Source organism: Rutilus rutilus (assembly GCF_951802725.1).
Source record: "Rutilus rutilus genome assembly, chromosome: 16".
Taxonomy (NCBI): Eukaryota; Metazoa; Chordata; class Actinopteri; order Cypriniformes; family Leuciscidae; genus Rutilus; species Rutilus rutilus.
The window spans coordinates 27,868,157-27,893,160 of record NC_140224.1 but is presented as its reverse complement, the minus strand read 5'-3'; the positions used below and the strand labels follow the sequence as shown (position 1 = coordinate 27,893,160).

General features: G+C 36.4%; 2 protein-coding genes across 3 annotated transcripts; both read left to right on the top strand.

Annotated features, from left to right (window-relative positions):
- Positions 1-3,027: 3,027 nt before the first annotated feature.
- On the top strand, positions 3,028-7,206 carry cox11 (cytochrome c oxidase assembly homolog 11 (yeast)). 2 transcript variants are annotated; one of them, XM_084433864.1, is made up of 5 exons: positions 3,028-3,094; positions 3,986-4,350; positions 4,431-4,586; positions 6,496-6,621; positions 6,810-7,206. In XM_084433864.1, the coding sequence occupies exons 2-5, from the start codon at positions 4,033-4,035 to the stop codon at positions 6,990-6,992; spliced, it is 783 nt and encodes a 260-aa protein (XP_084289990.1). In that variant the 5' UTR covers positions 3,028-3,094; positions 3,986-4,032; the 3' UTR covers positions 6,993-7,206. The 2 variants fall into 2 exon arrangements, with proteins under 2 accessions (XP_084289990.1, XP_084289989.1); XM_084433863.1 differs by having other exon boundaries at positions 3,040-3,157.
- Positions 7,207-8,181: 975 nt separating this feature from the next.
- Positions 8,182-24,946, top strand: rab40b (RAB40B, member RAS oncogene family). The gene is made up of 6 exons (XM_084433617.1): positions 8,182-8,835; positions 18,568-18,628; positions 19,300-19,360; positions 20,204-20,281; positions 20,714-20,936; positions 23,880-24,946. The coding sequence occupies exons 1-6, from the start codon at positions 8,670-8,672 to the stop codon at positions 24,149-24,151; spliced, it is 861 nt and encodes a 286-aa protein (XP_084289743.1). The 5' UTR covers positions 8,182-8,669; the 3' UTR covers positions 24,152-24,946.
- Positions 24,947-25,004: the final 58 nt, after the last annotated feature.

Here is a 25,004-nt window from a genome sequence, read left to right as displayed (position 1 = left end):
TATATATATATATATATATATATATATATGTATATGTATATATATATATGTATATATATATATATATATATGTATATATATATATATATATATATGTATATATATATATATGTATATATATGTGTGTATATATATATTGTATATATGTGTGTATATATATATTGTATATATATTGTGTATATATATTGTATATATATTGTGTGTATATATATTGTATATATATTGTGTATATATATTGTATATATATTGTGTGTATATATATTGTGTATATATATATATATATATATATGTATATATTGTGTGTATATATATTGTGTGTATATATATTGTGTATATATATATATATATATATATATATATATTGTGTGTATATATATAGTGTGTGTATATATATATATATATATATATATGTATATATGTATATATGTATATATGTATATATGTATATGTGTATATGTGTATATATGTATATATGTATATATGTATATGTGTATATATGTATATGTGTATATATGTATATATGTATATATGTACAGTATATATGTATATATGTGTATATATATATGTGTATATATATATATATATATATATATACTATATGTATGTGTATGTGTATGTAGAGCTTGCACAGACTAGTCGAGTAGTCGAGAGATCGACTACTTCAACCACTAGTCGGCGCTGTCAGAAACAATCGACAACTCGAGCGCCCATTTAAAATATGTAATGTCCTAATTACAATGTTTTGAGAGTTTACTTATGTAATTGTTGCATTAAGCTATGAATTACTAAACATTTATTGATAAGAACTATTTCATGTCTTTTCATTTACAGTAGCATGAACCACAAGTAGTCGAGTAACTCGATAATTGTTTTGATAAGAAATCGACCAGCAGAAATCAGTAGTCGTGCAACCCCTAATATATAATTAATCTTACATATTGTAACTTTAATGACCCTTAAAGGTGCTCTAAGCGATGTCATGCGTTTTTTAGGCCAAAAATTGTCACATACAGCAAACATCTCCTCACTATCCGCTAGCTACCTGTCCCCTGAACACACTGTAAAAAAACGCGGTCTCTGCAGACACCACAGGCTCCACAAACGGCAACAAAAACAAACTGGGTTAACCCGCACCACGAAACATAACAAACTGTTCCAGACAATAACAGACAAGAAGGATTTGGGGTGGGGTTTGGGGAGTTAGTGCGCGGATGAGGAGGAGGGAGGGTCTAGCTAGCTTCCGTTTTGTTTGACAATACTTTAAATGTCAACAAGAAGTGACGTCACCCAACATCATTTAGAGCCAAGGGGGTAATCCATCAGCCGGAAACCGAAGCTTCCTCGGGGGCCGCCATTGATTAGCAGACCATCACCTGCTGTTAGCATTCCATTGACTCCCATTCATTTTGGCGTCACTTTGACAGCGAATAACTTTACATCTGAGGCGTTTAAAGACTCCATTTGTCCATTATTTATTTCTAAAGAAACACGAAAATGTATAAAAGGCTCCATTACCTTGTATCTTACGTTATGGCCCTGTAGAAACAGTTTTTGTAAAAATAGGCTAACGATTGCATCATAACCACGCGAATCTCACAGTAGAGAGATTACCGTATAGACAGGAGGAGAAGCTCGCGGGCAATCGGGGGGACGTGGAGGCAAAATGACAAAATTATTAATCAGAATACTTAGCAAAAGTTGCTCCTGCTCCTAGCTCATGGACAGCTCCTACTCACACTCTCCGTCTCTGCAAGTTTCGGAAGGGAATGATTCAGATTTCTCTTAGCACAGCTACTAGAAGACTTACAACTGTCAGACAGGTTGCTCACGTCACATCTACGTCGTCAAGCTCAGTTTAAGTCTGCGCAGTACGCTCAGCCATCAGGAAGTGAGTGCTTCTAATTGACTTCACTTTTCTCCGTTGAAGTCTATGGGGTCGCTATGGGGTCGCTGTGTCCATTTCTTTTACTGTCTATGCTTAGAGCACCTTTAAGTCTTAAAGACTCCCTGTGGTGAAAATCAGGTTATCAATGTTATATGTCTTTGGTGTTTAATATGCTTTAAGCATATTTTGCAAATTCATTAGTCAACACCATTGCTGAGTACCAAAGATCTGTTTTCAAACATATATGGCTGAATTAAACCAATATTTCCACTTGCCATTGTGCAGCATTTACTACAGTTGACCAAGTGGATCAGGTAGTCCGAGCTGGTGCGATTGGGTGGAGGCAGGGACTAATTTGCATATTCATACATTCATTCCGCGTTTAGTGAATGAAGTGAGGGTGTAGTGTAGTTATATTCAAGCCATTTTATGGTATGAAGAATTGATTTTTACTGAGAAAAAAACGTTTAAATATATTGTGCTTATCACAGATAGTTTTACCTATTTTACCTAATTAACCACGAATTTTACCTCGTGTCAATTAACTTATAACACAAATGAATCAGATTCAATCAAATTAGAAGTTCACAAATTCCAGCGTTACAAGAATAAATGATCATCAATAAATGTTTTCAATCCACGTTCAGGTATTTTGTGTAATATTAAAGCAAGACCAACCTAACAACCCCACCCCAAACGAACAAACAAAAACAGGAATAATTTATCTTTTGCAGGTAGGGTAATTATTTATCAAGTATGCATGACTTTTAAATGTACTGCTGTTTGTTATTATTGCACGAAAGGGACTAACTAGAGAATTACATAATTTCAGATAATTTATCTATCGTTTGTGCTCATTAAAAATTAAAAGATAGGCTACGTTTTTTTTTTTTTTACTTAACTCTTAAATACTTGTTAGGCTGTACATTGTGATGATATGATTGCACCTATTCAGACCGCAATACACTTTTTGATAAGAGATTACGACCATTTTTGAACTTTTACCACATATACCGTGGGCACTTAAAACGGTTATTATAATATGCAACATGTTTAATGTGATAATCACATTTTCACCAAGCAACAAGCAAGTACAGTAGGCCTACCTCAATCTAGAACCCACCGGAACTTTAGCAGTAGCGGCCTGTACCCGGGGAACTTTAAGCTGTTGCACCAATAGGTTGGCGTTTTATAACATGTTTTTGAAGGGTGAGTAATATTCCTATTAGACATTCTCTGGTAATATGCACATACCTTCATCATTTCAATCAGGTAATGCTTCAGCATCTTCTGTTTAAAATACTTGTCAAAAGCCGTTTTAACTATATATTTATTCACGTGATCATTATATACATACACAGAAATGGGAAAGGCTTGATAACCGGCTTAACAGAATGGATCTTAGCATGCTATATTCTTCATGATTTAAAGTTGTACTGTAACAGGACTTTCTATTCTGTGTTATTGTTTGGTTATAGGTTTAAAGTGTCTTATAATTTAAGAAAAATACTTAATTGTTGTTTAGATGGACTATACAGTAATGGTTATAAATTAGCGTAGTAGCAAATAAAAGGCTTAAGTTGTGTTAAGTGTTTTAATATACACTATCGTTCAAAAGTTTGGTGTTGGTTTGCATTTTAGTATTGTGAAATATTACAATTTAAAATATTTTAATATTAAACATAAAATATTTTTTTATGTATTTTGAAATGTATGTTGTTCAAGAAACTTGTATTGTGATTTATCAATGTTGAAAACAGTTGTGCTAAACCATAATGTTTTTCAGGATACTTTAATGAATAGAAATAAAAATAAACAGGATTCATATGAAAAACCAATATACAAGTCCTCTGTCACTTTTGTTAAATGAAATGAATTTTTGCTTCTTGCTGAATTAAAGTATTATTTTCTTAATGATTCCAAACTTTGAACGATAGATGGGCTTACGTAAATTTTTAATGTGTGTTATCATTTTCATTAATAAACCATGTATTCACATCTAGGTGCAATACGCCTTTATTTGAGTTATGGACTGACACACAGTCTGTGTAATGTAATCCATCATTTAGTAATCATATCTGTCCTTATCTTATGTTTTAGGTGAAACAAACCTGTCTTGAGGGGACTCCACTAGTAATTCTAGGATTATGCTATTACCGTTACTTCTTCGTGGGTGCACTGCAAAGCACTATATACGGCAAGCACTTTCTAGCACTCGGTTATGCGTTGATTGCTGCAACATCAGAGGACTAGCCACATCCAGCGTCCAGCTCTTCCTCAGGAGAACCCCACAGCGATTCCTCAACCAGTCACGAGGAGCTAAAACTCACAAGAGGAAACATCAGAGCCAGGAAGATGACTGGAAGAAAAGGAACAAGACCGTCCTGACATACATTGCGGCCGCCGGAGTTGGAATGATTGGCATGTCATATGCTGCTGTTCCTCTCTACAGACTGTACTGTCAGGTCAGTATTAGATTGATAATCTCAAAGCCAGTTTTGGTGGATTTATAGTATTTCAGTAACATGTTCCTCTCTTACTTCAGGCAACAGGACTGGGAGGCACAGCAGTAGCTGGACATGACGCAGAGCAAGTGGAGACTATGAAACCAATTAGGGAGCGTGTTATTAAAGTGACCTTTAATGCAGACACACACGCCAGCATGCAGTGGAACTTTCGTCCACAGCAATCAGAGATTTACGTAAGATTATAAAAAAAATTGTCAATCTTTTTATTCAGTTTTAAAATGTACACATCAATTTTGTTAATGCAACAAACATTTATGTGTATAATACAAAAAACAACATATATATATATATATATATATATATATATATATATATATATGAAGACTTCAGATGCAAAAGCCTCTAAGTGCCATCTGAAATTTTCTTCTAAAATTAGCATTTTTTTCAAGCTCGTATATTTAAGTTCAGTCATTTCACTTTAATGACAACTAATAGGTCATTTTCATTGCCATTAAAGTGAAATAACTGAACATAAACATACAAGCTTGATAAAAATGATCATTCTAGAAGAAAATTTCAGATGGCACTTAGAGGCTTTTGCATCTGAAATCTTCGTATATATATAATGACGAAGCAAAAAACTGATTTGTGATAACTTTGCAAATTTATAAATAAATAAAAACTGCATAAGTATTCATACCCTTCTCTGGGACACTTGCAATTTAGCTCTGGAGCATTACGGTTTTGCTTGTAAATGTTACTACACTTCTAGTGGAGTTTACCTGTGGCAAATTCAATTGAATGGGTATGATTTGGAAAGGCACACGCCTCTCAATAAACTGACTAACAGCTGAAAATGCAAATCAGAGCAAAAACCAAGCCATGAGGTCAAAAGAACTGTCTGTAGACCTCAGAGACAGGATTGTATCAAGACATAGATTTGTGGAAGACTGCAAGAAATTCTGCTGTGTTAAAAGTTCACAGAAGCATGTAGCCTCCATAATAATCCTTTATGGAAGAAGTTTGCAACAACCAGGGCTCTTCCTAGAGCTGGCCTCCTGGCCAAACTGAGCAATCGATGGAGAAGAGCCTTGGTTAGAGTCGTGACCAAGAAGCTGATGGTCACTCTGGTTGGGCTCCATGATCATATATGGAGATGGGAGAAATTTACAGAAGGACAAACATCACTGCAACACTCCACCTATCTGGGCTTTATGGCAGAGTGGCCAGACTCAAGCTTCTCCTTCAGTGAAGAGACCAGACAACCCACTTGGAATTAGCAAAAAGCACCTTAAGGACTTTCTCGGACTGAAAAACAATGGAGGAAACCAGGCACTGCTCATCGCCTGCTCAATACCTTCCTAACTATAAAGAGTGGTGGTTGCAGCATCATGCTGTAGGGTTGTTTTTCACCAGCGGGGACTGGGGGACTTGTTCAGCTCAGCGCAGAATTAATGAAAACATAGTCCAGAGCATTTAGAGCCTTGGACAGGGCAGAAGATCCACCTTCCAACAGGACAATGACCCTAAGCACTAAGACAATACAAGAGTGACAACTCTGTGAATGTCCTTTAGAGGCCCAGACAGAACGTGGGCTTGAACCCAATCGAACATCTCTGGAGAAACCCCAACATGCCTGTCCACCGACAGTCCCCATCCAACCTGACAGAGCTTGAGAGATCCTGAGGAGAAGAATGGCAGAAAATCGGCAAATGCAGATGTGCAAAGCTTATCACATCATACCCAAAAAGACTTGTGGCTGTAAAGGTGCTTTAACTAAGTACTGAGTTAAGGATTTGAATACTTTTAGTTTTTCCTTCTTAATAAATTTGCAAAGTTGACACATCTGTTTTTTGCTTGGTCAATATAGTGTATGGAGTGTAGATTGATGTGATAAAAGTCATTTAAAATAGTTTAAGACAGCAACATAACAAAATGCGGAAAAAAAATAAAGGGGTTTGAATACTTTCGCAAGGCACTGTATAGGGAGGTAGATCGATCTGCCTCCCATTTGGAAATATATGAATGAATATTTCAGGAATGCACTTTCATGTGGGAATTCCATAAACATGTTTTTTCATATCATCTCTCTGAAGGTGGAGACTACCAAGTTGATTATTCTATGTTTGATCGTTTTCCCAGGTCGTACCAGGGGAAACTGCGCTGGCTTTTTATAAGGCACGGAATCCCACAGGCAAACCAGTGATAGGCATTTCAACCTACAATGTTGTACCTTTTGATGCTGGACAATATTTTAATAAGATACAGGTAAATATGTGATGCATTTAAATGAATCCATACTAACATTACTATTATAATCGGTCCATTTATGTTACAATTTATTTGTTAAAGTTGACATCTGTATGCAGAAATGCATGGCTATCCATCATGTGTTACCTTCTTAGCTCACTGAATAGTGTGCTAAATTCTGATACACTGCTTTGTTTTTCCATCAGTGTTTCTGTTTCGAGGAACAGAGGTTAAACCCATATGAGGAGGTAGACATGCCTGTATTCTTCTACATTGATCCAGAGTTTGATGAAGACCCCAGGATGGCACGAGTTGACAATATTATACTCTCATACACCTTTTTTGAAGCCAAGGAAGGACAGCGGTTACCAATCCCTGGTTATGGCTAATTATGCATTATTCAGAGACTTTTAATCAGAATTATCTTCTGGAGATTGTGTTCTGTAATCATTTTGATAATGGTTACTACATGTGATAATGTCTGATGACTGAATAGTCTGAATCAAATGGTTATATCAACAATTTAAGAGTGATAAAAGCTGATCATTTTTCTGTGAATGTTTTGGTTAAGACAATAAAATATAAGCTCTTATTTTTGCACAAGCTACAACCCGTTGATATCAAACCACTAAACTATATGCAACGTTTGTGAATTTGTCAATATAGTATTTAGGACGCTAGAGGGCAGCAATTGTGCATGTTTATTTTAGTTTGTGCATGTTTATTTTATTTTGCTCACATGATTCAAAACTTAATTGCATTGGAGTGAATGTTGGAATAATTAATATTACAGGGCATGTAACGTTGCAGCATAAAAAATTAGTCTGTGCTAGATTTTTATCGATTTTTTGGATATCATACAGCAGTAACAGATACATGTTATATAATGCATGTGCTCTCAATGAGCCCCAGTGAACAATATTGAGCAAGAACACTATGCTGAAACATGTTTTACATAAGCAGATACAAATCACAAAATGAGATCATAGTTGATGCAGGGGCTCCATAGAGAGGATATAAGAAACATAAAAAATATATATTTTCATTTCTATTTTTCTAAATATTGATCTGTAAATGTAGTCATGATAGTGGATGTATTATAATAGTGTTAGATATAGTGAAAAAATGTTAATAGTGCTGGTTGGAGTGTTTGTAAAGGCTGAAACCCTGATGCAAAATACTATCATGGTAAAAATATATATAAAAGAACTAACACGCATTCATGGATTTGATAGCCTTTTATTCTCACACTTAAATATATAGTTATAAAGTACTGCGATTTTGAGATAAACTACAATAACCTGTCTAGAAACTACAATAATATTACGTCATTAAAGCACTACGTAATTCTTCGTGCCCCGGAAAACAACAAACCCGAGCACGCGCTTGAAGCGCGCTGTAGCGCTGACGCAGAATCAGCTGAGCCACCGTCCGCGCGACAAAACCTAAATGGGTGAACTTACGGGGACTGATCTGCCATCAGCGCTTATAGGATCAAAACAGCAGATTGGCCACACCTTCTCCAACACAAAATGGGCGTTTACGGGATTTAATGGACGCGCGTATTGTCCAATAAACGAGGAGAGCTGCCCTAGCAACTCCACACAGGAACCAATCAAGGAAAATCTAAGGATGAACTTACATTTTTCTGTTTAGGGAGGCTGATAGAAGAGATGGATCGTGCCAGAGAGCTCAATGGACTAGGTTTGCTCGAAATACAAAGATAAAAAAAAACATTAGGAGTGATTTATTAAGATTAACATTTATTTTACACGTATAAACATCTAATTTAAGAAGAGTCACTTGCCTTATGTTACTATACTGTAAACATATCAGGGTCTTTATTTACCTACAAATGTGACGCAACAGCATCAGTGGATCCACAACCAGAATCTTTGAACAATAGGACAGCTTTAGTGATGTACTGGATATGACATTTTAAACACAGAAAAGACTACTGAAGAATACGCAGGTTTGTTTTTTTAAAAACGGCTATATTGTTCAGTTCTGGTGGCTTGAGAAATTGAACACAAGTCCATCAAGGGACAGTTACATGATGCACCAGAATGGGTCATCGGGCTGATGTGAAGATGAACCACAGGAGCAGCCCAGCAAAAGCTTATGATTTCCTCCTGAAATTCCTGCTGGTTGGAGACAGTGATGTGGGGAAAGGGGAAATACTGGCCAGTCTGCAGGATGGATCCAGTGAATCACCCTATGGATACAATATGGGTAAGTTATGATCCTTGTATTGTACAAATGAGACTAAAGTTGGACAGTCTATGCATTTTCAAGTGAATCTATTATCATGGATTCATTGGATTGTAGGTTTTTCAACATTTTTATCATGTATCATGATGTTCAGACTACTTGCAAAAATGTCACAAAAAAGCATGCCAAGCATCATGACTACATCAATACAGTTGTAAACTGTGTTTTGTCACGATAAATCTTGCCAATACAGACAATTTTTTTTTGTTTTAAACCTAAAAAAAACGATTGTCCACTGAAGTACACTTTACTATTACAGTAAATATGCCACATATTTTAAACATATAGATCACATTTCTCTTCTAGCCCCGGCTTGCCCAGCTCTTATTTGCAGCTCAGTAGTTTGTAATGAGTTTCTCCCTGTTTTGGAAAACTCTTCCCAGGGGACAAAATCAACTGTAGTGAACTCCCCGCCCCTTTGGGCTTTCACAGCTAAATAACATATTTTCATGCATCTTGTCTAAAAGACCATCAACATTCTTTATGTGACAGGAGCAAGTGGCTGGTATCACATAACTAACAAATCACAACATCTTTACATGTAATGACTTGTATATCACTTATTAACTAAGTACCAATCAGCTCTCAGTGTGACTCCTTAGTTCTTAGTAATTTCTATTTCTTCAGAATGCCATCACAGGTTTTGTTGTTATTTCACCATGCATGCGTGAACAGGAGGAACAATATGCTCCATGCGCACAATTTTCATTGTAACAGCATTTGGTCAAAGTCCTAGGTCTGATGAACATTTTGAGTCTCATTTTAACAGCTTAGATTACACTGGAGTGATTTAGCGAGTAAATTGACAGCTAATCACGGGGGGTTGCCAGGTCTGAACAACTAAACCAGCCCAATTGTTGATATAGCAGAACCTGATTTCACCAAGTGCAACATGTTCTTGGATCAACATCTTTGTTGATCCTGTAACAACATTCCAATCAAGCAATCAGAATTGAGAGACAAGTTTACAGTTTATGTCAAGATTAGGCTTATAACCAGGGTTAGGTGCTTCTACATCAGTGTTATTCGGTGTTTGGTGTTTTTAGCCCCCAACGGCACCTTCCAGGCAGTGAGGGGATGGGTAGGTTTAAGGTTGAGGTTAGGGTTAGCTGCCTGGAAGGAGCCATTGGGGGCTAAAAACACCATCGAGCGTGTTATTCACCTATCATTTCCCTCTGTTTTTAAGGATACCATGTTGACCCAGGAAAACGTCTAACTCAGCAAAACCAGGAAGCGATTTTTAACCCCTGGAACACCCCCTACCGGCTTCCCGGTATAAACCGTGTTCCAGGGGTTAAAAATCGCGCTTCAGGGGGGACTACAAAAACAACCCGTGGCAACAGTTAAACTAGCCCAGTACCGCAGGAAAACTGTGGACTTGGCAACACTGGCCAACCTGTTCATTCTAGGGTCAGAGGCTGACTGAGATCTGGGTGGCTTGCACAGTTGTGTACTCATTTATCCAAGCAGCTGAGGATGCAGTGCCAGACACTTTTAGAAGAGGGGCAACAGGTTATAGAAGGAACAAAACAAAAAAAAATCTTTAGAACAAGAGCCCTTAAATAGTCTTTGAATCGCTGGACAGGACTATTACTACATATTCCTGATGAATTGCCATTCGCAACCCATTTTACCTCTGTAATGTGACTTTCCGAGCATGCAGGACTTTTGTGGATTGTGAAAAGCTGACTTTCTAAACCAAAATGAACATCTTACGTGATGTCAACAAATAAGCATTTTGATAAATCATTACAAAAATAAGGTTACTAAATCATAATAAGATCAGAAATGTGTATTAAGAAAGTAAATAGGGTTGAGTTTTCATGTTGACTTTAAACTCTTCTCTGGTTGCTCATTTCTAGCTCAGCAGTGATGAAAATTTAATACCCCACCGCAGGCTTGTGAAATTGACTTCATACTACATTCATTTACATACTCTCTTGAAAAAATATTGCCCCCGTTGGGCCAGTAAACAGCCCTGCCAGGATGCTAATACTTAGAAAACAGATCCCAAGACATTGGGTATGCAAGCAATTAATAGACTACTACTGGAGCTCTTTGCTGTTTAGGTTGCTTACCAGATTCAGAACACTTTCTGCCATATTCTATAACTTTTGTATTTATTTTGCATCATAACCTTGAGAGCAACTCACAAAATTCCTTATAAGTGCATACATGTACATGGTCGATAAACTGCATTATGATTCGACAGGGAAAGCTCTTGCCTAATACTCTTGCCAGCAGAAGTCTCTGTTGGAATTTCTGTTTATAGAGATTATTACCACTGGCCAACACTGTGCTCTGTGACTGCTGAGCAAAATGCGGCTGAGGGGAATAAGGATGCAGCCAGGCTTTGCTGGCGAATGTGGCGATAAAGGAGTGGAACATTCTGATGTTTATCTAAACACTTGCATGAACCTCTCAAGCCATTTGTTTGTTTGAACGATGAAAATGGAGCATTGACTTCTTGGTTTTAAAGAAACAATGACAGTTGAAGCTTTGCAGCTGTTCTTCACCGAGAGAGAAATCAGTTCTGCGCCACTGAAACATTTATCCCACCGTCTTATAAATAACGAACAGGCTGATGTCTTGCTCAATGTGTTTTTGGTTATGTAATGTCTGTGGAGCTTAATCAGGGTAGACGGCATATTTGATTTTGCACAAATGAAAATGAGGCTGTTAGGGGTAGAAGAACAGTCTATTCTGTATGTTGTATTGTCTTAGATCACATCTAATTTTAAATGATCACCAATGTTGCATTACCTTATTGGATTTATACTGACACCTTGAAGCATCACACAAAAGCGACTCTTGCAATTATGGGTGCCATGTTGTTTATTGGCCAGCATTAGGTTTTTGTAATTTATTGGTATTGGTCAATATTTTGGTAATGAATGTTTATTTTTGCATGCTCATTTAGATGACCTTTGCCGTCATCCAACACTCACTTACTTTTATATTTCAAAACACTAATAACACTGTTATAATCTTTAGCAAATCTGAAAAGGTACATAGATTTTTCATACTGTATATTATACTACTGTGATGCATAAATTCATTTATAGCATTCATAATGAGTTTTTAGTATTTTATTTTTAATTGATAAAAAATAGTATAGAATTTTAAATAACAACTAGTGCTGTCAAATTGATTAATCGTGATTAATCACATCTAACAAAAGTATGTGTTGACATAAAATATGTGTGTATATATTATTGTATATATGTGTGTGTTATATATATATATATATATATATATATATATATATATATATATATAATAGTATATACACACACACATATTATGTAAACACAAACTTATGTTAGATGCGATTAATCACAATTAATCGATTTGACAGCACTTAGGCCTAAATGATACTGATATGACTCAAGTGTTTATCTCATTTATCTCTATGTAATTTTGTGAAATTTGTCAGTTTTTGTCAGTTTTTATTGAGTGCGCCTTTAAATATGGTGTCTACCCTGACTAAGGTCTATAGGAGTTTAATTAAGCTGTTTTAAATTCTGGCTGATCTGTTTGATGTTATTTTCAGGTCAACCAAAATCTCCACAGGCCACAAAGCAGCTTGCAGTATATTTGATTTGTGTATAATTTCATGACTTTAAATTTCATGGGGATGGATCAGTAAGTGTTAGCATAACTGTTTCTCTCTAAGCTCTAGATTTTGAACACCATTATCCACGGAGGCTTCATCCTCATCCACTGACTCCCGTTGATCCGGCGTATGTGTCATCCCGTCAGAAAAGGTCTATGGCTCGCTGCTGGTTGTTGTGAGGAGAGGTGCAGAGCAGGGTAATTGCGCGGGGAGACAGAAAGAGTTAGTGTGAAAAAAATCTGTCAGGATGAATCAGAGCTTGCCCACACAAACAGGAAGACTGCATCCTACAGGCAGACATTTTTATAAAGACAAAAAAAAATAGCACAAGCTGGTGTTATACAATATTTGTCTAACTGCATCACGTTGAATTAAATAATTCACAATAAGCCTTTTATCAAAAGCTTGATAAAAGATTTATTTAGTGGTGGAAAATATGATGTAAGCGCTGATCATGTTTATTTGATGACATTTTTTTACTTTAGTATGAAGAATCATCTAATTATCTTAAGAATTTATTGCTCAACTTTTAAAGAAATAAATGCTTTTATTCAGTAAGGACACATTAAGTTGATCAAAAGTGACTGTGAAGACTTACATTTTAACATAAACACATTATATTTTAAATAAATGCTGTTATTTTTAACTTTCTATTCTATTCAACATTGATAATAATAATAAATGTCTCTTGAGCACCAAATCAGCATATAAGATTGATTTCTGAAGGATCATGTGACACTGAAGACTGGAGTAATTATTATTAGAAATTCAGCTTTGCCGTCACAGGAATAAATTACATTTTAAAATAGATTAATTCAAATTGTGATAATATTTCACAATATTATTTTTACTGTATTTTTCATCACATAAATGCAACCTTCGTTAGCATACGAGACGTCTTTTAAAAATATAAAGAAAATCTCACCAACCTCATATTTTAAATGATATAGTGAATGTTTCTATGACTTAATCAAAACCCATTGACAGATATTATTGAAGCATATTAATAATAGCCTGTTGTATGACAAATAAATAAATCTTTGCATTTATTAAGTATTTTAGATGTAGTCCTTGTGACTCCAAACAGAACTAATGCATCATTTTTCAGGAAGGACTTGATACCTGATACTTTATTTTTAATGTACAGAACATGAGGGTTACACCTCACCATTTTGATATGCTGCAATTCCCTAAGAGTGACCTCACAGTTCACAGGGTGACTTGGGATTGTGTTCGGTTCACTTGATTCCATTCTTTAGTGACAGCCATGGTGTTTTTAAATCTTCTTTCTGTCACCTTAATGGAATCTCCCAGTTGTTCCATGTATATTTTCACAGTGTTGGATTTCTTTCTAATTGCAGTGGAATGTGTGATAAGCTCTGAAATTCCCTATAGGAGAAAGAGCGTTCAGAATGCCAGTGTGTGTGTGTGTGTGGAACCTGGAACCCCCATGGAGGTGACACTAAAAGCTTTCCAATCTCAACCCAGGCATCCTCATGTGTCATGTTCATAACAACAGACATCACTTAATCATAGTTGCTGTCATCCAAATTCATGATCAAAAGAGGGACATTGTAACTGAAATCGGTGAAGACTAAAAATGCAATCTTTATTTGAACATAATATTCAAACTCTCAGTGGACCACTCTACAGCTGTTCTCACCACTTGCTTTTCCCATTTGCAGTTATTAGATTATTAGTAGTGTTTGCTAGGGCATTACTATCACTCATACTTTTGCTCATACTAGGAATTTGAACAAACCCCTGCTTTGTTTTATAACCCGTCCTGCACTGTTTATGTTATCAACCTGAATGATACCTCAAATTGCGCAGCTTGTTTAAGAGAGATGCTTTTACTTTACTACGCATTCAGGCTTATAAAGTTTGGCAGGGACAATATGTAAGGACCAGAATATCAATTAGATGGGATCTTAATGGGATCTTTTAACTTGGACAACTAAACTGCCCAGAACCCTTTAACTGCCGCTAAAAACCATTAATAAGAAATTATTTGTGGTTTAGCAGCATCCTGGCAACCAGTCAATGAATTAGCATTATGACAGTAGGTACTACACTTGTTTAGATAGTGAAGTGTTCACCAAAGTTCATTATTTGCATGTGCTTTAAACCATGCCGGTTAAACATTTCATTCGCGTGCTGATGCGCTGTTCTAACATGGGCTTTTCTGAGCACGTACACCCGAAGCGCACAGGCACTTAAAAGCCTGTCAAAAAGGGCCTGATTACTGCTTATTAACTGTCTTATTGGGTTAATACTGTCAAATACACACAAGGTTTACTTAAACACAGTTGGTTATGTCTAAAGTGAAAGCAAATGTTTGAGAGAAAATCGGGTGCATGTCATATGCGTGTATATTAGATGCGTGCCGGTCTTAAAGCGACAGTAGCCTAATAGTAAACATGCTGCCGCTTGTCCGGGATAGTTCCCCCAAAAATGAAAATGATGTCCTTATTTACTCACTCTAATGTTGTTCCAAACCTGTGCTAATTTCTTTCTTGCCGGTCTCTGTGCCAGTGGCCATATCCGTGCCGGTGTGTTAGTGTCGGTGCCGGTGTCCGCGGTGGTGTCTGTGCCTGTGCCGGTGTCCGTACCGGTTTTCATGCCGGTGTCCGTGCTGGTGTGTCCTTGCCGTTGTTTGTGTGTCGGTGCCCATGCCTGTGCCCATGCCGGTGTCTGTGCCAGTGTCCCCATAAAATGTCATTACTTGACTTTTAATAATAGCCTACCAATTTTAATCATAAGAAATACAGGTAGCCAATTATATTAACTTATTTTGCCAGTGTTACTTTGTTTCTATTTTGGCAGTTTTTGTTCAGACTTCTTTGTCATTGAAGGAAGTCTCTTAAAGGGACATTGTGTAGGAATTTCTCCCATCTAGCGGTGAAATTGTATTTTGCATTCAAACAAATAATGCTCTCCAGCGCCTCGCTTTTTCAAATGCGTGTTGCATCTACGGTAGCCGTTATGTACCAAAAAGCTATGACAGGATGTCTTATAATAGCACTTCATCGAGTTTTCCTTCGGGTGAACTGGTTTGCTATTTCAAACAAACTGCAACTTGACACAACGAACAAACGAATGTTACAGTTTTGAACAAATAATAAAGTACACAACCAAGCAATGAAAAAAAGCTTGTAATTAAGACCGTAACATTGACTTACCTGTCGAGAAGAAAGCAGACAACTTCAGCATCTCTTGTGAAAGCTTTCTCCTGCATTAGCTATCCCGACATTAACCCATGTTTTTTGTAATCTCCGGTCACGTTTCCTTTTACGGTCTATGTTGGACTTTTTCGACGACGAGGACTCCTTATCCTGTGACTCAGCATATGTATGGACTCCTCCATTATAAATAACCGTACAGTGCAGCCTTTTTAACTTGCCGGGGCAGTGACAAGCGTCTCTCACTGCTCTGCTCCTCCGCTTCTGCTGGTTTCAGTCACGTGACGCTGGCTCTGAACGAAAACGCGTTGTGGAAAAGTGTTGGCCTAGTACTTTTTGTCCCTCTCTGCTATTATAGTTTTTCAAGATGGCGGAACTACATGGAAGCCTCCGTGGACCTACCCGTCCCATGTATATAAAGATAATAAATTCTTCGTTTATGAGGATAAGTCAGATAATTAGCAGAGGTATTTGTACACCATTGAGGACATATTTATGAATAAAAATATTGATTTTAGATAATAAAATACCTAAAAACCTTTGTCCCTTTAATGTATCAAGGCCGTATTTATAATAAAATACTGTAAAAACAGTAATATTCTGAAATATTATTACAATTTAAAATTTAGCTGTTTTCAATTTTAATATAATTTAAAATGTAGTTTTTACTACTTTTTGTAAATGTATTCCATTTCAGTAGCAAGTCTTCAGTCTACAGTGTCACATGAAACCATTCTAATTAGCTGATTTCATAACATTTATTATTATGTATGTTGAAAACAGTTGTGCTGCTTAATATTTTCTGAAAACCTTTTTATCAGGATTCTTTGATGAATAAAAAGTTTAAAAGAACAGCATTTATTTGAAATAGAAATCTTGTTTAACGTTATGTCTTTACTGCCACTTTTGATTAATGCAATGCTTACTGGCTAATTAAAAGTTTTTTTTTCTTCGTTTTTTTCTTGAATTGCTTTCTTCTTGTTTAACCACATTTTTTTTCCACAGAGCAAAATAAATAAATAAATTCAATATTAATAATTATCCACTTGATACTTGCCCTTCTCCAATGTAGAAATGAGTCTAAAAACTAGATTTGTGCCAACGGACAGCTGGACTGAAGCAACATAAAATTCATCATATTTGAAACATACTTACAGGATATGAATTAGTTTTGAAAAGATTGTAACGAGCAATGCAGTTTTGCTTGAGTTTTTTATGCTTGCTTGCAGTGGATGAATGTAAATATGCGTGTATGTCTGTGTGTTCTTGGGGGTTTGTTTGTGTACTTGCTGGTTGATTCGATAAATGTATGATTGTGTGAATTGCATCAAGGCATCGGTGTGTGTGGAGTGTGTGTGTGTGTTTCTGTGGACAAACAAAATAATATTGATAATATTAATAATTAATAAACATTCATGTTCATGAAACATTAACAATAGAATTTGTAGCTCTGTATTTTAGCTTTGAAATGCTTGCACAAATTTCACAACCTGGCACACAACTAAGTTATGAGGTTCCTGGTGATATCTTTCAAGACCTGGGGACAGTTGCGTACATATAGCCATCATGTTAGACTGTGTCTTATGAACTAGTATGACGAAACTAGCAGTTAGTTAGGGGTAATCAGTCTTACCTTTTGGTATCAAATTAGATCAGTCTGGGTTTTTATGTATCTGACTTGAAAAAGTTATGAACAGTCTTAAAGAAAGGAATTTGATGACTACAAGCAACACTATCTTAGCAGTTTATACAACCTGTCATGCAATGTTTATGTAATGTGTTGGACATTAACGTGTTCTACAGCTTCCTGTGTTCAATTAACTTTGAATATTATCACTTGATACTCTTAAGATTATAATAGATGTAACTAAGTTGATGTTACCATGAACATAAATTAGCATATAAAAGGTTAAAAGTGGGCTTAAGCCTGGTTTATACTCGCCGCTTCCTCATGAGTGTGAAGGTGCGTGCGACAAAAATGACATCGTTGAAAAACATCGTAAAAAAAATTACGTTAACCCCATTTTGTGTGGCGTTGTGCATGAATTTTTTTTGTCATTTTGCATCTAAACCGGCACCCAGTTTGCGCTTGTCTAAATGAATTGCTTACATTTATAAAACAAGCCTACATAAGTCTTTATAATGAAAATTAAGGTCTATGTTTAATAAAAATGTTCATAAAATTTAATGAAATTAGAAAATATTTAAGAGACTGTTGTTTAATTTAGTTTTCTACATATGTTCTCATATCCATACATTTTGTTCTAATGTCACACGTAATAATCTCAAGGTTTGCTGGGTTTTAAACGATTCTTTGGTTCTGGGTTTGGTGAAGCGTAATAAAAACAAACATTGTCACTTGTGTACCTTCTCACCGCTGCTTGCTGATGGTTTAGAGGACAATTCCTCCGAGTCGCCCCCTGTCATTTCAAAGAATAGTACAACAGTGAGCGCGTCAAGTATAAACTCCTCGTATGTTTGGAGAGGAGCGAGTGCAGTCAGCGGAGGCTCGCAGTACGGAGCCAGGCGAAAGGATATAAACAAGGCTTTACTTCTCCTCCTGTCTAATCAGTTAGCCATGCCTGTCTTTTGTGATGCCTGAAGCTCAATCAGATTAAGTTAGGGATCATACAGTATCTTCATTGTGATTGGTTGATCAGGGCCCAATCAGTGAGCAGAAATTACTTTTATTATAAAAAAAAAAATATTATTGCTTTAAACCAAATACCATGTGGTGTCCATTCCAATGGACTCAGGGTCTGAAGGGGTTCATTTGCTTTGCTTTGTGACCTGTTCGAAAACTGTCACTTTTGCGATTACACTTGGTGACGCAAGCGCTGCATAAATTACACACTTCGCCTTTAAGTAATTTTGTTATTTCTTTTTCACTTGTAGGCATTGACTACAAGACAACTACCATACTCCTCGATGGACGCAGAGTCAAGCTCCAGCTTTGGTGAGTAGCTTTACATCACAGTTACTTTTTCTGGTAAACCGGAAACCCATGACTGCAGCATCTGACAGCTCCTTGAAATACACGTTCAACTTTTAAGTTTCAGCTTGATTTCTTCCTGTTATCTTCTTGAACTCAAACCGAGCATGAAGAGAGATTCAAGTTTCCATCACGCCTGTGTTCTCTCAATGAGGTCCTTTTGGTTTCCAAAATATGAAGTGAACATGCCAAACGTCTGGCTATGTTAATTACAGCGCTCCTCAATAAACTTCCAGTGAAAAATTCAGCCAAGTCAATCCCACTAGCCATGCCTAGAAGTTGTTTATATATTCTGGCACATTTCAAGAGAACTGAGCTTTTTTGCAAGAATCAGGAATGAATTATTGATAATCTGGCCTTGACAGACTAAGCATTTTAGAGCGAAGTGTTTGTGATACTCCGGTCCTACCCACTGGAACATGACTGGCACATCTTGGTGCTGTGCTCAGCCCTGGATGGTGAATGATTCATTTCACTGCTCCTACTCAAAGTCTGCTGCCCTGGCACCAACCACAGAAAGCTCCTCGTGTCACCAGGCAGAGGGAAAGACAATAGCTACAGACGTATTGAAGAACAGAAGTAAGATGAATGTGTTCTTTGTGATGCGGACCCTCTGTGTTGTGTTGTTTTTGCAGGGACACCTCAGGACAAGGCAGATTCTGCACCATATTCCGCTCATATTCCAGAGGAGCACAGGTATAACAGCAAAAAAAGGATACAAACACTTAGGAAAAATTGTAAATACAAAATTAACAGTTATTTACAATATTTTAACTGTAAATAAATTAAATAAATAAAAAACGTTAAATTATTCATAATTAAAATGTAAATAATAATAAAAATATAAAAATAATTTATATATATATATATATATTTATTTATTTATATATATATATATATATATTTATATATATATATATAATTGAAAAAATATTCTATTCATAATTATATATTTTTTTTAAATGTAAAATAGTGGGAAATACTTTCATCAGTCACTATTTTTTGAGTTTGTGAGTATCTGTTTTAAATGTACACTTTTAAATTATTGTATTAATAATTATTCATTTAAAAATGTAATGATTTAAAATAAATGTACAATTATATAGACAAACAGACTTTAGGAAATGGCCTGTTGAATATCTCTGAAGATCAACCCAGTTGTTAAACACCACACCCAAAGATCAGCAGTTCCTGTTGAAAGTGTGGTATGCTATAAATCGGACTGGACTGGTATTGTTGACATGACATTTCCTTGTTCTGGCAAACACAGATATCCTAATAACAGCAACTCTTGGAGCAATGCCACAATCTTTATTGACATTACATCATAAACTTCTTTGCCAACAATTTTAGTCACATACGATATGAGATGATAAATAGTACCACCTCCAGTACCACATTCGTTTCCTTATCTGAGATGAGGATGAATGTGTTATTTAATTCAAACTCAAAAACAAAATCTTACATTTTGAATTGAAAATGCATTTAAGTTAAATAAACTGTTTGTTATCTATAACTAACACAATTTGTTTCTCACAGGGTGTTATCCTTGTATATGACATCACAAACCGGTGGTCTTTTGATGGCATCGACAGATGGATTAAAGAGATTGATGAGGTAAAATCAGATCCGAAACTACTATAGTATTCAGAGTAATAAGCTTGTTAAACCTGATGTGCAATATGGGTATAAACAGACATGAGGTCATACTAGTGGTTTTGGAATTGCATTGAAGATCTGAATAAAACATAAGCTAATCATCTTGAGAAGGTGCTAAGATAGATGTGTATCTCCATAAATCAGGAAATGTGCTGTTTTATGCAACTCGGTTATGATTATAATTGTTGCAATTATAAATGATAATAAGAGGCTTTGTCGATAGCAGGGGTCTGATGATGCGCACTGCGTACACTGGCTGTGCGAGTTGTTTCAAAATTGCTTTATTAATAAAGCGATTGTCTTGACATAAATATAAAACACATCAGGAAACCAGTAATGTCTTGAAGAGATAGTTTATAACAATTGATGTACTGTTTTATTTTTACCCAGCATGCACCAGGTGTTCCCAAGATCCTGGTGGGAAACAGGCTTCACCTGGCCTATAAGCGGCAGGTGACGACTGAGCACGCCCAGGCCTTTGCAGAGCGACTAGGCGTCACATTCTTCGAAGTCAGCCCTCTCTGTAACTTTAACATTACTGAGTCCTTCACTGAGCTGGCCCGAATTGTGCTCATGAGGCATGGTATGGAGCGACTTTGGAGACCCAATAAAGGTAACAAGCCTCTATTGTCAGGATTCATACAAACAAAATAGGTCATGTGTTTATTATAGGGCTTTCATTTACATTCAGTCATATATGATATGGTCATTATTCAGCTGTGTCTCAGAAATTCACTTTTGTCACTATATGACATTTGTTTTATGTGAATTTTTCACCGTTGAGTCCTGGTGCGTGCTAAAAAGGACATCTCTGGATTTATATACACTCACCTAAAGGATTATTAGGAACACCTGTTCAATTTCTCATTAATGCAATTATCTAATCAACCAATCACATGGCAGTTGCTTCAATGCATTTAGGAGTGTGGTCCTGGTCAAGACAATCTCCTGAACTCCAAACTGAATGTCAGAATGGGAAAGAAAGGTGATTTAAGCAATTTTGAGCGTGGCATGGTTGTTGGTGCCAGACGGGCCGGTCTGAGTATTTCACAATCTGCTCAGTTACTGGGATTTTCACGCACAACCATTTCTAGGGTTTACAAAGAATGGTGTGAAAAGGGAAAAACATCCAGCTGCAAGGCAGTCCTGTGGGCGAAAATGCCTTGTTGATGCTAGAGGTCAGAGGAGAATGGGCCGACTGATTCAAGCTGATAGAAGAGCAACTTTGACTGAAATAACCACTCGTTACAACCGAGGTATGCAGCAAAGCATTTGTGAAGCCACAACACGCACAACCTTGAGGCGGATGGGCTACAACAGCAGAAGACCCCACCGGGTACCACTCATCTCCACTACAAATAGGAAAAAGAGGCTACAATTTGCACGAGCTCACCAAAATTGGACAGTTGAAGACTGGAAAAATGTTGCCTGGTCTGATGAGTCTCGATTTCTGTTGAGACATTCAGATGGTAGAGTCAGAATTTGGCGTAAACAGAATGAGAACATGGATCCATCATGCCTTGTTACCACTGTGCAGGCTGGTGGTGGTGGTGTAATGGTGTGGGGGATGTTTTCTTGGCACACTTTAGGCCCCTTAGTGCCAATTGGGCATCGTTTAAATGCCACGGCCTACCTGAGCATTGTTTCTGACCATGTCCATCCCTTTATGACCACCATGTACCCATCCTCTGATGGCTACTTCCAGCAGGATAATGCACCATGTCACAAAGCTCGAATCATTTCAAATTGGTTTCTTGAACATGACAATGAGTTCACTGTACTAAAATGGCCCCCACAGTCACCAGATCTCAACCCACTAGAACATCTTTGGGATGTGGTGGAACGAGAGCTTCGTGCCCTGGATGTGCATCCGACAAATCTCCATCAACTGCAAGATGCTATCCTATCAATATGGGCCAACATTTCTAAAGAATGCTTTCAGCACCTTGTTGAATCAATGCCACGTAGAATTAAGGCAGTTCTGAAGGCGAAAGGGGGTCAAACACAGTATTAGTATGGTGTTCCTAATAATACTTTAGGTGAGTGTATATATATATTTGTATATATTTTGTAATTATCATATGTATTTAATAGTTTTCAAACTGTTTCTTGAGTTTACAACACAGAGTATTATTTTCCTTTACAAGAAATACATTATTATTTTTGATGTCCTCTGTAGGAGGCATCAGGACTTTTTATATTTTGGGGAGTCTCTACAGGTGTATAGGTTAAAAAGACAATATTCCTATAAATATTTCTATGCAACTGTTAGCATTCTCAATATTGTTCTCATTATTACAGTATGTTTTTACATTACAAGTTAGCCCCAAAACACGTTGTTAAACACTGTACAGTATAAGATTGGAGTACCATTGTTTGCGTGTTTGCACATATTGTGTAATAAACCAGGAAGTAAAAATAATTTAAACAAATCATTCACTATCATAGTATCATACTTAACATAGTTGAGAAACTAAGTGAAATGATTTATTCATATATGTTTAGTGGAAGTTTAGTACAGAAATACAACAACACAAATTTAAATACTGATGATTTGTGAATGAAAAACAGTTTTATGCCTGCTAGTGTCTTGTCTTCTTAGGAGTTCTGATGTCTGATACAGGAAATATTATATTACAATATAACATTTTTATTAAAATGTTATATTTCTATTGCCAAAAAAAGTGAAAATGTATTTGTAATAATTATTGTAGTAAAAATGTCACTCAGTTACATTTAAAATGACATAAACGTAAGTAATTAATTCATATAAAATAGACAAAAGACAGATACATCTCTACAATAGTCAATGGTACAATACCATCTCTGTTGTTTCACTGCACTTCCATCAACATCTCCGTATGACTCATTATGTTGCTGAGGTTGGAAATGTTTTCTCAGGGAATTAAACAAGCTTCACCATAAATGCTTTTGACATGAGATGATGCATTAAGGAACGCTGTCAGACCTTTTAGTCCTGCCTTTTCTGAGAATGACCACATAAACAACAGCCATACATGCTTTTTTTTCTTTCTCAGACCAATGCTGCAATTATGTATAGGCCAAATGAACGCTTAAGAAACCTGAAGTATGCAAAGCTTTGAGACTTTATACCGCTCACAGCGAGTCACCCAGTGTTCAAATATCAATGTAACGGCATGCCGCCCCCACAGCACATTTCTCTTAATAATCATAGCTTTGCTTTATGCAAAAAAAAATGCTTGTAGGAACAAGTTCAAGCAATATGAAAACATTTACTGAATAAAAGCATCATATGTTTATTTTGACTGGAGATTATTTAAAGGCCAAGGAATATGATAAAACAGCTTCTTGTTTCCATTGCATTACTTCATCCTTGTAAGACAAACAAACTGTTTTAAATCATATTATGATAGATAGCTTGCTAATCTACATATGAATTTTGAATTTGAGCAGTATTTTATTAGAAAAAAATCAAACATTTATCCTTCAGCCTTGCATTTTTCCATGCCTGTAAACTGAGGATGTTTGTATGGTCCTTTGCTTTAACCAAAACCTGTTGTTTTCTTCTGTCCAGTGTTGAGTCTGCAGGACCTGTGCTGTCGTTCTATCGTTTCCTGCACTCCAGTGCACCTTGTGGACAAACTTCCACTTCCTGTTGCCTTAAAGAGCCATCTGAAGTCCTTCTCTATGGCCAACGGCCTCAACGCCAGGATGATGCATGGACGTTCTTACTCGGTCATAGCCAGCAGCGCTAAAAAAAGGAACGGAACCAAAAAATCCAAAATCATCTATCCGCCACTGAGCCCATCCCAGAACTGCGCACGGACGAGCTGCAAGATTTCATAGATCAATGCAGTTGCTGTACTTACAATACACACTCACAATGCAATTTAAACAAGGAGCTAGTGTTCAAAGCCACCACAGTCTTACAATAAATAAGAACGAGATAGAGAACTGTGGCTCGTGAAGTCTTTGATTTATTAGTTGTATGACCAAACTTGTTCACAATGTTGGTTTGTTTGAAACACAACACATCCTCCTGGCTATATCTAACTGGGATTGCCAGAGAGAAGTACAAGAGAAGATCTGTTTCTAAGTGTTGCCAAGCCTTTATAATGCTCTGCATTGTTTAAATAAATGTACAAGTTCTTCTGTCTTGTAAATGTATTGATGGTACTGCATTTTCCTGTGGAGGACTCTTTTTGCTACTGAACTTGGACCAAGCCAGCAGGAGAAACAGACAGCTTTCCTGTTTTGTGATCACTTTCTAAATGGACTTTACTGATAAGTAATACCAGCTTATTTTATTTTTTTCTTTAATACTTTATTCAGACACTTTTCAGGGGCTATGAGAGAAAAGTCAAGGTTGAGACACAGCTCTTTGTATTGTGTATATAATTTCTTTAGTTTGATACTACATTGTTAGAATTCTTAATTATTGTGATACACTTGATCTGTTACCAATATTGTTATTAAACAATACGTTTATATGGGAAACACACCAAAGACGTGGGAGATTAATATGTGGCTTCATTTGTCACGTTGAAAACAATGCTAATATTTCAGATTTAAACCGCAAGCAAACAGAAATTTCTAACATGCTGTTACATCGGGTTTTAAATAAAGATCAGTGATACAATCAAGAGGTCATGTTGTCTTTTATCAACCATATGTCCACTAGAGGGCAATGTTTGTTTTC